The 13,854-nt window shown below is 43.3% G+C and overlaps 1 protein-coding gene across 9 annotated transcripts in view; it reads right to left on the minus strand.

Moving 5' to 3' along the window:
• Window positions 1–13,854, minus strand: part of MED12L (mediator complex subunit 12L) — a 326,631-nt gene that overhangs the window by 71,153 nt on the left and 241,624 nt on the right. For all 9 annotated transcript variants that reach the window (XM_005286934.5, XM_005286931.4, XM_042853666.2 and 6 more), the window contains 4 exons: window positions 7,281–7,508; window positions 2,250–2,391; window positions 1,190–1,310; window positions 168–269 (listed from right to left, as the gene is read on the minus strand). In XM_005286934.5, coding sequence (XP_005286991.1) covers window positions 168–269; window positions 1,190–1,310; window positions 2,250–2,391; window positions 7,281–7,508 — 593 coding nt within the window. The remainder of the gene's footprint in view (window positions 1–167; window positions 270–1,189; window positions 1,311–2,249; window positions 2,392–7,280; window positions 7,509–13,854) is intronic.

A 13,854-nucleotide genomic window follows, 5' to 3' on the forward strand; every position in this document is an offset into this window, starting at 1 on the left:
GCTTCTCAGAGAACATTGTATTCCATGGCAGAATTTTATTCACTGAAATGGTTTGGTTACTTCCTGCCATACCAATCTCTCTCAGGCCTCTGCAGGAGGCCTATGTAGAAGTTTCAGAATTCATTTCATTTTCTAAAATGAAAAGAACATGCAGCTTGCCAACTTACCCGTTGCTTGGGGTAACAGGTAGAGCTGGGGTGTTCTAAAGAGATGAAGCAGAAGACGGCATGTCATTCTCGCCCCGGGTTCAGCATCTGGGTCCCCACAGGCTATGAAAAATGGGACATTGACATAAGGCACCTCTCTCAAGGATCTTAGAAATCATGTACAGAATTCACTGGAAGAGCCACAGAAATAATTCTGTAAGACAGAACCTATTTCAAATGCAACTAGAGTATTTTATTTGATGGGAGTCGGCATTTGTAGGTTTTTGGAAGAAGAGAAGTTAATTAAGCAGAATTAATTGGTGGAGGAAAAAGCAAAGGGAGCAGTGGGCAAATGAGAGCAGAGATGAAGGCCTGGATGAAATTGTGCAGAGCATTTAAAGCAAGGATCAGCACAGATGTGAAACAGAAGGTGAAAAAGAGCTAGTGGAGGGATTCCAAGCATTTTGTGATATGGTCTGATCAGTGGGCAGGGCAGAGGATTGTACCTACTGAACTCTGAATGGAGTAGAAGGGAGCAAGAGGAGGCCACAGAGAAAGTGATATCAGTAGTTGAGGCTGGAGGTAACCAAGATTCAGATGAGAATTTTAAGTGGTGGGGGCAGGAAGGACGTGTTCGATTTCTGAAATGTTGTGAAAGAAGAACTGACATGCTTTGGCAATTGTCTGGATGTGTTGTGTGCAAGAGACAAAAAAGTCATATATCATATGGAGATAGGGGACCTGGATAATAGGGAGAAGGATGGTGTTGTCAAAGAAGTAGAATGCATTTTATATGACCTTTATATCATTTATCAAACACAGATTCTTTGATTCACCCTGACATTAGTACTACTTATGGGACCAGTCTGTTACAAACATATAGAGAGAGTATCCTGGCCATGGCCATCACATGCTGCAGTAGCATTCTGCATCAGAAAGTGGTTTCAGAATGAGCTGTAAAGTATTGCAATCAACAGAAAGAAAAAAGTTTTTAAAAACAAAACATCACAAAGTTTGCTGTGTCTGGATTGATATTTTCTTACCTGCCGCAAGGAGAGAGGGAAGTGCAACATGCTGAACTACATCCTCCAGAGAAAAACATTGCCGGGCTATCAGTATAGCAATGAAAGTGGCCAGTGAATCATGGAATGAAAGGTCACTCACCTTGAAAGAAAAACAACACTGGAATGCTTTCACGTTACGATACACAAATCTTCATTGCTGTGATTAATGACCAAGATATAAAAGCAAACTTGGCTTACCAACGAAGAGTAAAATTATCAAAATAAGCAGCTTCCTCCTCTTTTTAATGCACCTCCTAAATATTTTCAATGGCAAACTTCTATTGATTTAAATTAATTACAAAATGTACTGATTTTTTTCTTCATACATTAATTTTAATTAAATGAATAGGAGACAAATTGATTTATAAAAGATGGAACAGATGTTATCTTTAAATAGAAATTGGTGGCATACATATTCACTCCTCAGCTGCTAGCACAAAGCAAGAAAAACCCTAGATGTACACAGCCATCTTTGAACATGCATGGTCAAAGAATAAACCAATCTTTTAAAGTACTAGCATAAATATATCAAGCCAGGTCCTTCACTAATGGAAACTGTCATAACCCCACCGGCTTCAATGGAGCTCTGAAAATTTCCAGCAGCTGAGTTAGGATCAATGAAGTATATTACACTCTTATGACTAAGTGCCAGCCCAGAGGCAGGCTATTTAAGAGTGAGACTGTTCAATTCACGGAAACAGTGATTGAGAAGTAAGATATTCCTGTAGGTATCTGCCTGTCTCTTTCACAAGGTACCTCCCATAACCTATAGCACTACAGTAGTGCAATGAGAAAAAAATATATTTGAGTAAAAATACAACTCTATATATAGCCTATATTTTATTTTGAATGAAACAATGAAAATGCAGAAACATAATTCAGGAGTTTCAGAAGATGCTTTGAAGAGATAAACAGATACAGTTCAAAAACCCTGTTCAACAATATATAGTGTTTAGATACTATGTGATGGGTTTTCTAGAGGCAACTTAAGAAAGATATGTTTAACTGGTACTTATATTTCAAAATACATTGAACTTACATCCACACTGCAAAGCAGATCATTAAAACCCCAGACATGATTTGAAGAACAGCAAAGAGCCTTTAGAACCCCTAACCATTCTGAACTTAGCACCGTGCAGCATGCTGTCAACTCTGCGCAAAGGTTAGCAATGTCATTAATTCTAGAAGACAAGAGAAAACAAGTTAACAGAAGAAAAATGCTCATTAGCAATAAATATTTTGGAGATAAATAAAAGTTTATGTCAAGACCTATATTTCAGATTTCATCTAGAGCTCTCCAGTTGTGGACACCTATTCTTGTTAACTACAACATTTGATACATGCATTGTGCCCAGTTTAATGTGCTGTTGCACAAGGCACTGCATTTTGTAGAGATCCTCGTGTGACAGAATGTACCCATGTCCACACCCTACACCCTGTCATAATAATCTTGGTTCAAGTTAGGACTTTTAAGGTATCATTTGAAAACTTATAATTTGCTGGTCAATATTTTCCTGATAAAATATGTGTAGCTACATTGTATGTGAAGTTATAATATTCTACTATATGGTGTTATTAACACATATTCCAAACCGAGGCTGGCAAACAGGTCTGTCTCAAAGAAAGGAATGTGTGCTCTGCTTAATTTGCATTTAAGCATTAAGCAGAGTAATCAGCTAGGTATGGGAGACAAAGGAAGTTCAAACAGAGAGAAAAACAGAGAAAAACACATCAAGGAATATTCTTCCACATAGACTCTGTTTCCTGAATCTCAGCTGAAAATGCTTTTCAAGAGGGAGACTGACACTACAAAAAGGAGGGACAAACACCGCAAGGCATCCCTCCTCTCTCCCTGCCCATCGATTCGCCACACCTGAAACAACAGAGGAAGCCTTCAGTGGATTCTGGGAGAAGGGGTCCTGACCTAGAGGATTTGGTCAGTAAGACTGCTGAAAGCATATGGTGAGAAATTTTCTTAAAATCTGATATACACCTCTAGTCCGATATAACACGAATTCGGATATAACGTGGTAAAGCAGCGCTCCGGGGCAGGCGGGGCTGTGCACTCTGGCAGATCAAAGCAAGTTCGATATAACGCAGTTTCATCTATAACACGGTAAGATTTTTTGGCTCCCTAGGACAGCGTTACATTGGGGTAGAGGTGTAGTTTCTTAAGTTGGGCACCAGTAGCATTTTAACTTTATTTTCTTGTAACCATTTATGCCTCATTACTTGTACTCACTCAAAATCTCTCTTTAAACTTGTTTTACTGTTTTATCTAATCCAGTGTGTTTAAACTTAAGTGTTTCAGAAACTCCATTTGTTATTTCTATTAAAAATATAACGGACGTCACATAAACTTGTATTGTCCAGGAGACTGCTGGGCAGTACAGGACATACATATCTGGGGGTAAATAGAAGATTGGGGAGGTGTTGGGGTCACCCTGCTGTGTAGTCAAGGCTGGTAAGAGCCAAGGTGTGACTGGCTGGCTGCAGCACACATGCAGACATAGCTGAGAGAGACTTCTAAGCTGGTGGCTGTTCATAGCAGTCCACAGTGGAGGTTACAGCAGCAAAGCAGTGTAAAAGGGCACCACAGGTTAGAGGCCAGGGTTGACACAGCTACTCACTAGTCTGGATTGTACCCTGGTAAGTCACACCTCCTTTATCAGTTGTCTCCCCCAGCATGATTCAATCACCTCCTCTCACCTGCTGACCAACCACGAAAGGTGAATTTAGGGATACAACCCTTCTTGGCTCCACCCCACATGACACGTGCTCTGCTCCCCCTTCCAGGTAACAAGCTGAAACTCCTGCAGTGGTGGCATGGGGAGAAGAGCTCCAGCCATGTTCAAGGTACAAAATCGTCCCCACAAAAATGAACCATTTTGTAACAAAAGCTAAATTAAGAAACCATCTTGCACAGGACCCCAAAAATCCTAGGCCACCATTGACATTCTTCCAGCTAGCAACTGTAAGGAAAACCATGCCTCACTGCAATGTAGCTAGAATAATTCTCCTGATTTAGGAGCAAGAAGGGGACACAAAATCAAGTGTGTCATTGTCACTTTGTGGATTACATACAGATTAAATTAATTTTGATTCAGTGCAATGTTAAGAGCCATGTTGACTGGTTAAAAGAGAAGAAATGTGGGTTATTCATCCTGGGCTGGATTCCTTTTTTCCTTCCAGAGGGAAACTCCCTTGGTAACCTTGGTGTGTTCCTTCTCATTGACTTAATCCCTTTCCGTCACTCCACATTGCCAATACTCCCTCAGTTGCCTAGACTGCCTCAGACTGAGTTTTGGAGGGTAAAATGACAAAATATCAATATGCTCTTTAGGGAGGAAGAGAAGGAATGATCTACTATGTGAGTGTCACTTAGAAAGGGAAAAAGATTCCTGCTATGAAGCGTGGCCGATAATTCCCTCTCTTCCTTAATCCATCAGTGACTTTTCAGTAGCTTTACCAAAGCGAAGGAGGACGAAGGAGAAAGACTGATGGGTGAAAATGATATCTATAAGAAGTTTAGAGGAATAGATATTGCACATTGTATTTCATAATGATTCCAAAATCCAAGATACTACTTAAATTCACTCATGATGATATGGTTAACCGTGTTATAGAGTCTCAGACCTTGAGGATGACAGCTTTCAATATCTGAATTAGATAACGGTCAGAATTAAATCTGAACAACCTTGAACATGGAAAGTTTATCATCTGCCCTTGAATTCTGACTGAATTCTTGATTAAGTGTTCTTAATAGGAGTCAAATCAGAACTCCATCTCAACCATTCTGATTTTGAGGGAACTGGAGTTGAAATCCAGATGTAAAAATTCAGGCTCTTCTCTACCTGCATTATGGGGTTTGGAGAACAGATAATTAAGAAAAACAAGACCAACAAGGAAATTCAATGCTATTTTTGGCTAGAAGGAATAGTTTTACAATTTTCCCATTGTTAGAGATCCTAAGAAAAGGAAGTAATGGTGAGAAGAAAAAACTAATCTTTATGAGAAAGCTGATCTCTAAATGAGGTCCAGACATGAAGAGCTCTTCAAGGCCATGCCAAAATGCAAGGATAAATGAGACAATTATTGTTTGTCATAAAGGACAATAGTAAAGGGAATCATCACATAGAAGATCTTTCTGTTCTGTCCTAGAAGAGGTATGCTTGATTTGGAATAAAAATCCTAGGACCAAATTTGGGGTGTCAAAGGATAATTTTAATGAGATGGGAAAAACCTGTGTTTTGTCCCACAAAATCTAACACTTTTGGCAACTCTTCTTTTAATAAAGTAATTTGAGTTTAGTGTGTTCTTTGTGGATGCTGAAATGATCACTGTAACAGTGATCTTTCAATAGCAGTCCTTCAATGTTTTCTCACGTGGAGGATCCCAAACTCTCAGGTGGGGCATAAAGGGCAGGGCACACAAAGGAAGACGTCTGTGTGTAGGAGGTTGAAAAGGTGCATGGTATTGGATCTGCTCTTCCAACTAAAATACACAGCTGTGGCTATGGGTAATACAGAGAAGGTTCTTTGAAAGCCACCTATCTTCCTTTTTTGCTCTCACATTGATCCCTACGGTGGCTGAACAATTAAAAAGAGAGAGAAGCCATGTCTACATTACGAGCTGAGGTGAGAGTCTCCTGCTTGTGTACACATATTCGGGCTAGCTCTCATTGAGCTAGCCTAAGTATAAAGAGTAGTGTGGCCACAGTAGCATGGCAGATTAGAATACTTGCCCACCGGTTTCAGAAAGGTTTGTACTCAGCATGGCTGAGCCGTGCCTCTGCTGCTGCTACCAGTGCTGCTGCAGGCACGCTGTTATTTATATCCACACTAGCGGGATGAAAGCTAGCATGAGTATGTGTATACCATCAGGGGAACCACACCCCTAGCTCGTAGCAAAGACATAGCCAGAGAAAAGGGTGGTGAGAGAGAGAGAGAGAGAGAGAGAGAGAGAGAGAGAGAGAGAGGAGGTAAAAACAGAGGCAGAAACAGACAAGAGAAAGAAACCAGACAAAGAAAAAGATGGCGGCAAAGTGCCAGGAGAGAGAAGGAAAAGGTCCCTATCATTAACCAGCCTATTGCAAAGATACATCACCAGAAAAGGCTGGGAAGCACTATGATAGTCCCTTAAAGCCTTCTCTACAAGAACTAGTCATTATATTGAAAGACTGAGCTGACAGGAACATCGGTCCATTTTCTTCTCTGCTGTCACAGGTACTTTCCATTTATAGACCAGATACCATGGAACAATAGGAACATAGGAAATGCCAGACTGGTTCAGACCCAGGGTCCATCTAGTCTAGCTTCCGGTCTCAACATCAGCCGGCACTAGATGCTTCAGAGGAAGGTACAAAAAGCCCCATAGCAGGCAGCTGTGGGATAATGTGACCCACATGCATGTCTCATCCTAATCCTTAATAGTTAGAGAATGGTTTAAACTCTAAAGCATGAAATTTTATTTCCCTTCCAAAATTCTTCTTTAATGAATTAGCTATAACAAATCTGGATGTTCTTGTTATCCATTTAAATGTCCAATCCCTCTTTTAAACGTACTAAGTACTTGGCCTCAACAGCATACTGTCGCTAGGAGTTCCATAATTCAATTAATTAATAATATAGTTCATCTGGGGAAGGAACTGATCTGGTACTCAACATTCCTTGACAACGAGGATATCATCAGGGTGTGATGACGATTGTGCTGAGATAGCAATCCAGTCTCAGAATCATATAAGCCTACACCTGCAGTACACCATTTGTTATTAACCCTTGTAATGTTATGCAAACCAGTCTGATGCAGTCTAGGTGAAAGGAAACCCATTCGAAAGAACAGTGCAACACTGAAGTGGCGAGAAAGAGGAAATTTGTCAATGAAGAGAATACCAAAAGGATACAAACGGAGTCAAAAAAGAGGAAGGAAGGAAGGAAGGAAGGAAGGAAGGAAAACATGCACATGAACAGCCTGTTAGCTCTAATAATATCTCAGATACTTCATTTCACTGCAGCACTAATACTTATTTCGACTACTTCCATAGTTCTATTTCTGAATCAATTTCTCTTACCTTCCTGCATCTTGGTGCCCCATACACACATTCATTAGTGCATTACAGACAAAGCTGTAGCGATTGGCTGCATTGTCATTCAGGATCTTGCCTAGCATTGAATAGTTGATGCTGTGAGCAGAGGGATTCTCGATAAAATCCAACATGAACTCTGGATCCCATAACAAGTTGGAGTTCGAGGGCTGTACATTGCTGTATATCGTTTGCTTTACCTTTGAACAAGCGCTACTAAGGGTTAAAAACAGAAGGAGAGACAAAAATATTATTCACTTCTCCTGGGTTGTTGAAATATTTATGCAGATTAAAACAAAATGGCCACCAAATACTACTCGCTAGGGTTACCATTCGTCCGGATTCCCCCAGACATGTCTGGCTTTTCTGAGTTAAATATAGCATCCGGGGGGAATTTGTAAATGTCCGGACTTCCCCCCGCCCCCAAGAGCGCGCGCAGCTGACAGGGCAGCCGGCCGGATGGTGCCACTTGCACTGGGCTCCGGCAGCCAGAGAGAGCCCCTCCTCCGCTTCCCCCTCCTCTCCCCTGCAGCTGAGATCACTCCCTCCCTCCCTCCCTGCATTCGCAGATTGCCGGACGTTCGGGCCTCCAGCAGTCTGGAGCTCCTCCCCCTGCCCAGCGCGCCGCTCAGCAGCACTCTGCGAGGGCGGGAACCGGGCTATGCGCTCCGTGGGGGATGCGGCAGCGTGTCGGGCTGCGCGTGGTGCCGGACACGCTGATCTGAGCGGCACAGTAAGGGGGTCAGGGGGTCGGAGAAGGGGCAGGAAGGTTCTGGGGGGGGCAGTCAAGAAACAGGGAGCAGGGGGAGGGTTGGATGGGTTGGGAGTTTGGGGGGGGGGCTGTCTGGGGGTTGGGGGTGTAAGGTTTTGGGCAGTCAGGGGACAGGTAGGGGGTAGAGTCCTAGGGGGGCAGTTAGGGTGGGGGGCGGTCTCGGGGGGGAGCAGTTAAGGGACAAGGAACAGGGAGGCTTAGGTAGGGGGTGGGGTTCTGGAGGGCGGTTAGGAGCAGGGGTACCAGGAGGAGGCAGTTAGGGGACAGGGAGCAGAGGGGTTTAGATGGGTCGGGAGTTCTGGGGGGGAGGAGTGGTTGGATGGGGCGTGGGAGTCCCTGGTGTCTGTCTGGGGGTGGATAAGGGTTGGGGCAATCAGGGCACAGGTAGGGGGTAGGGTCCTAGGGGGCCAGTTAGGATGGAGGAGGGTCTCAGGAGGGGGCAGTCAGGGGACAGGTAGGGGATAGGGTCCTAGGGGGCCAGTTAGGATAGCGGGGGAAGGTCTCAGGAGGGGGCAGTCAGGGGACAAGGAGCAGGGAGGCTTAGGTAGGGGGTGGAGTCCTGGGGGGCAGTTAGGTAGGGTTACCATACGTCCGTTTTTTCCCGGACATGTCCAGCTTTTTGGTCCTCAAATCCCTGTCCGGGGGGAATTGCCAAAAAACCAAATATATCCGGGAAAATAGCTTTGCCGGCATCCCTGCCCCAGTCCCCTGCTTATCTTGCAGCTCCCGCAGGCTGTGAGCTGCAGGCGGATTCCCCCGTGGCAGCTGCTGCTGCTCCCCCCAGACACCTCAGCTCTGTGTAGCTGAAGAGCTGAGCTGCCCGAGCGCTACCGGCTTCACGGTTTGCCGAGCAGCCCTCAGACCTCCAGACCCTGCGCCCCTGGCCGGGCGCTTCCCCAGCGCAGCCAGAGCCCGGGAGGGGAAGCACCCGGCCGGGGGCGCAGGGTCTGGAGGTCTGGGGGCTGCCCAGCAAACCGTGAAGCCGGTAGCACTCGGGCAGCTGTTTCGCGGCTGGAAGGGAGGAGGGGGAATGTGGGGGCGCTCAGGGGAGGGGGCGGAGTTGGGGCAGGGCTAGAGGCGGGGCCAGGGCCCCGTGGAGTGTCCTCTTTTTTTAATGAGGAAATATGGTAACCCTATTACTCGCAGAGCTAGTAGATATATTGTTAAATCCCAGAAAGTCTATCATATTTCCCTAGGAGGCACTGGAGCACACAAGCATGGGTGGAGAGTATCATAGGCTGGGGGAGGCTGTGCCTCAGAAAACAGCCCTCCTGCTTCCGGCTTGGCCCGGCTCCAGTCTCCCTGCCCTCCGGGGCTGGGGGCACTAACCTGGGGCGAGAGCCAGCAGCTGCAAAGGGGGCCTCTGGGCTCTGGGGAGGAGGGGTGGAAGAGGCGGGGCTATGAGCTAGCTTCCACCAGCCAGCGGTTCACACATCGCTTATGCACACAAGCAAATTCACCCTACTTGGATTACTCTTCTGTACATTGTTTCAGAAAGCTGTGGTGTTTTTACAGAGTCTGACAAACCCAGGTAGCACATAGCCAATTTGACTAAAGTTTTCCTGCAATTCATATAAACTGACAAGTTCCCAAAACAGCTTTGTGATATGTTTATTCAAAGCCTGAGCAGCCAGATGAATCAGAGAGTATTCACCTTATACAACGTGCCTTGTAAACATATGCTGATGCTGCTTCAGAAGACTGCTATTTCCTCCTTTGCATTTCATGACACACTGAGTGAACTGGAGTGTGCATCAGGGTAAGGGATTACTTAAGTGGTAAGAAATATCAGGATCCTACCTACATTCTTTTTAAAATAAAAAAATCTCAACACCTTAGAAAGACGACATATTTGACAATAACTTTTTAATTATTGACACTGTGAACTAGATATCATCTATGATTTCTTGGCTGACAGAACCAATAAATAGAAAGAGGGTATGAGAATGTCATGCTCTTATTACATTAACAATAAACACAAAAGATAGACAGACAGTCTAGGCTTGGGATAGCAACATCTTAATGGACCTCCTTCAGCAGGAGAGAAGCCATTGTGTGAAGAAATCAGATAATTGTATATGCAAAAGGTTCAAGAGGACATTTGCATTAATTAAAGAGGTGCTGGTTATGATTCCATATTTAAGGTCTTATTTACATGCGTAAATTTAAATTCAGAATTCAGTTTCTGAATTCCTTATGACAATTTAGTGTAATCTGATTTGACATAAAACATTTAAGTCAATTAAAGAGGGTTGCACCGATTAACTAAATTGGTGCAACTTTGGTGAAACTACAAAGGAAATAGGATCTAACACAAGTTGGTGAAGAAATCACCAGATCAGAAGTATTATTGGGTCGGAAATGTAGTTTTCACCTGAGAGATGGGTGTGATCATCAAGGAAATGGGAGGTCAGACATTGGGATCAAACACAGCAAATCCCTCAGGGTATGTCTTCAATGCAAAGTTAACCCAGGCTCTTATTTGGGTGTTGCCCCTAACCCCCATCCTGTATATACACAAAAACCTGACCCAAGTTTAGTGTTTCCCCAGGCTAGCTAGCTTGTTTGGGGCTAAAGGCTGAGTGAGGTTATTACTCAGGCTGCTAACCCAGCCACTTTGCAGTGAGGATGTAGCTAAACTACTGGAGTGCTGATAGTCCTCCAGTGGCTTCCCATAATTCCTCCACATTCCCAGAAGGACAGACAAATTGTCCCATAATTCACTGGAAAGAATCAGAGTGGCTTAGCTTAATGCAGCAGCACAAAGAACCATGGGACATGCCCCCAGAAGTTCTAGCAACACACACATGGGTGAGTGCAGCACCAGTGAGGACACAGTAACGTGGGTGTGGCATTGTGGTGTGGCTCCTCACACCAGGGGTAGGCTAACCCAGGGACAACCACCTAGGTTAACTCTGCAGTGAAGGCATGTCCTCAGAAGTAGGAATTTTCTAATGGTGTGAGCATTTAATTTCTCCTGCAAATAAGGTTTTTGTCTGCCTACCTGAGGCTGAGTGTAGTTTAGTACTGTTTAGCTCCAATTTAATTTTAAACTCCATTTTCTAACAAACTTGTTTTCATTTAATATATTTCAGATTGTAAATTATTCTTGGGATTTTTACTGTGGTCCATTCTCAAAGACCAGGAAGAGGAGTTTCTGACCTCTTGTGAGAGGCAGAAAGGCACTAAATCTGAGACCATGTCTACACTACGGGTGCTACAGTGGCACAGCTACATCATTACAGCTATGCCACTAGTGCCATAGCTTAGACACTTTTTATAGTGATGGAAGGGGTTTTTCTGTGTGAATTTTTCACACCACTGAGTGCCATACGTATATGTTGACCTAACTTCTAAGCATAGATGATGCCTCAGTGCAAAGAGACTGCCCATCCCTAGGAGCTGTTGCCAAAACTCAGGCTGGGGGGACAGATACACTGGGAGGGCCAAGGTGGCTACTAGAAACAAGGAACCATCAGTAACAATTTTTTGTGGATTTTTGCCTTTTTTCTCTTGAAAAACATCACTACCTCTTCCACAGCCAGAAACAGTTTAAAGGGTAATTGCTCTACGTGTCTATGATGTTAAATGATATCCTACAGAGACAAGCTCCATGAGTCTTTTGGTTTATCAGTTGCTGTCATCTCTGTCAGTGCAAATGGGATCCACACTAGGAAATCCAGACCTCTGGCAACACAGAGTCACATTATTCAAAGTATTCTCTAATCAGAGGGAAACCAATGAAAAGAGAGGACGAATAGCAGCTACATTTGTCTTTTAAAAAAAATACAAAAAAGTATCAAAAATCAAGCTTGGACTTGGACTTTCAGAAAGCTTTTGAAAAAGGTCCCTCACCAAAGGCTCTTAAGCAAACTAAGCAGTCCTGGGAGAGGGAAAGTCCTATCGCAGATCGATAACAGGATAAAAGATAGGAAACAAAAGGGTAGGAATAAATGGCCAGCTTTCAGAATGGAGAGAGGTAAATAGCAGTGTTACCCTAGTATCTGGGCTGGAACCAGTGTTGTTCGACTGGACAAAGGGGTAAAACAGTGAGGTGGCAAAGTTTGCAGATGATACAAAACTACTCAAGACAGCCTAAGTGCAAAGCAGACTAGAAAGACTTACAAAGGGATCTCACAAAACTGGGTGTCTGGGCAACAAAATGGCAGATGAAATTCAGTGTTGATAAATGTAAAGTAATGCACATTGGAAAACATAATCACAACTCTATATACAAAATGATGGGGTCTAAATTAGCTGTTACCACTCAAGAAAGATCTTGGAGTCTTTGTGGATAGTTCTCCAAAAATGTCCGCTCAATATGCAGTGGCAGTCAAAAAAGCTAACAGAATGTTAGGAACCATCGGGAAAGGGATAGATGATAAAACAGAAAATATCATAATGCCACTATCTAAATCCATGGTACCCCCACCAATTGAATACTGCATGCAGTTCTGGTCACCCCATCTCAAAAAAGATATATTAGAATGGGAAAAGGTAAAGAGAAGGGCAACAAAAATTATTAGGAGAACAGAACAGCTTCCATATGAGGAGAGAAAAAAGACTGGGACTTTTCAGCTTGTAAAAGAGGCAACTAAGGGGGGATATGATAGAAGTTTATAAAATCATAAATGGCATGGAGAAAGTGAATAAGGAAGTGTTATTTACCCCTTCACATAAAACAAGAACCAGGGGTCACCAAATGAAATTAATAGGCAGCCAGTTTAAAACAAACATAAGGAAATACTTCACACAATGTACAGTCAACTTGTGGAACTCATTGCCAGGGGATGTTGTGAAGGACAAAACTATAACTGGGTTAAAAAAAAGAATTAGATAAGTTTATAGTGGATAGGTCCATCAGTGGTTATTAGCAAAGATGGTCAGGTATACAATCCCATGCTCTGGGCTTGCAGTCCCTAAGCTTCTGACTACTAGATACTGGGACTGGATGACGGGATGGATCACTTGATGGTTGCCCCATTCTGTTCATTCCCTTTGAAGAATCTGGCATTGGTCATTGTTGGATGACAGGATACTGGGTGAGGTAGACCATTGGTCTGACCCAGTATGGCCATTCTTATGTTCTTAAGTGGAACAAAATCATCCTTCATGCGACTCCACTGAAGTCAGTAGTTCAACAAGGGACGTAATTGGCTTGTAATTTTTGAGACACCAAAGTAATATGAACACCACAGAAACAACTGTAAAGTCAATCTTTTCTCTCTTCCCTTAAGCTTTTGAGGAGAAAGTGGGCTGAGAGCTGGAGCGGTTATTTACATGTGCATCCTTTTTGTATTATTTTGTGTATTTTATCGAATGGAATAGCTTGAAGTAGCTATACATTTCAATGAATGAATGAATTAATCAGCACTATAACTTCGGCACACATTTCGCTGAAGCAAAGTAATAAGACTGGAGTTTAATGTAATTTGGAGCCAAAAGTACACCACTAGAGGTGATGGATAATCCAGACCCTGCAGAACCAGCTACTCCTTTGGTACGTAAGGAGGAAAGCACCAGTTACTGAAGATGCTGAATGTCAATTCCACTTACTTCACTACTTATTTGACAAAACATCTCTCCATCATCTCTGTTTTCATTCATTTTGTAAAATCGGCCTTTGTACCTGTGTCCACATTTAACTTCACTGGAAGTCTACAGAACTTTGCTGTCACTCACCATCCTTCTACTTCCATACAACTCATCGTTTAGAAGGTAAAAAAGCCCTCATGACTTTCACCTGAAAATCTGGCATTTATTTTTTCAATAATAACAAAACTCCTCTCC

This window comes from Chrysemys picta, chromosome 9 (assembly GCF_011386835.1).
Source record: "Chrysemys picta bellii isolate R12L10 chromosome 9, ASM1138683v2, whole genome shotgun sequence".
In the NCBI taxonomy this organism is placed as follows: domain Eukaryota; kingdom Metazoa; phylum Chordata; order Testudines; family Emydidae; genus Chrysemys; species Chrysemys picta.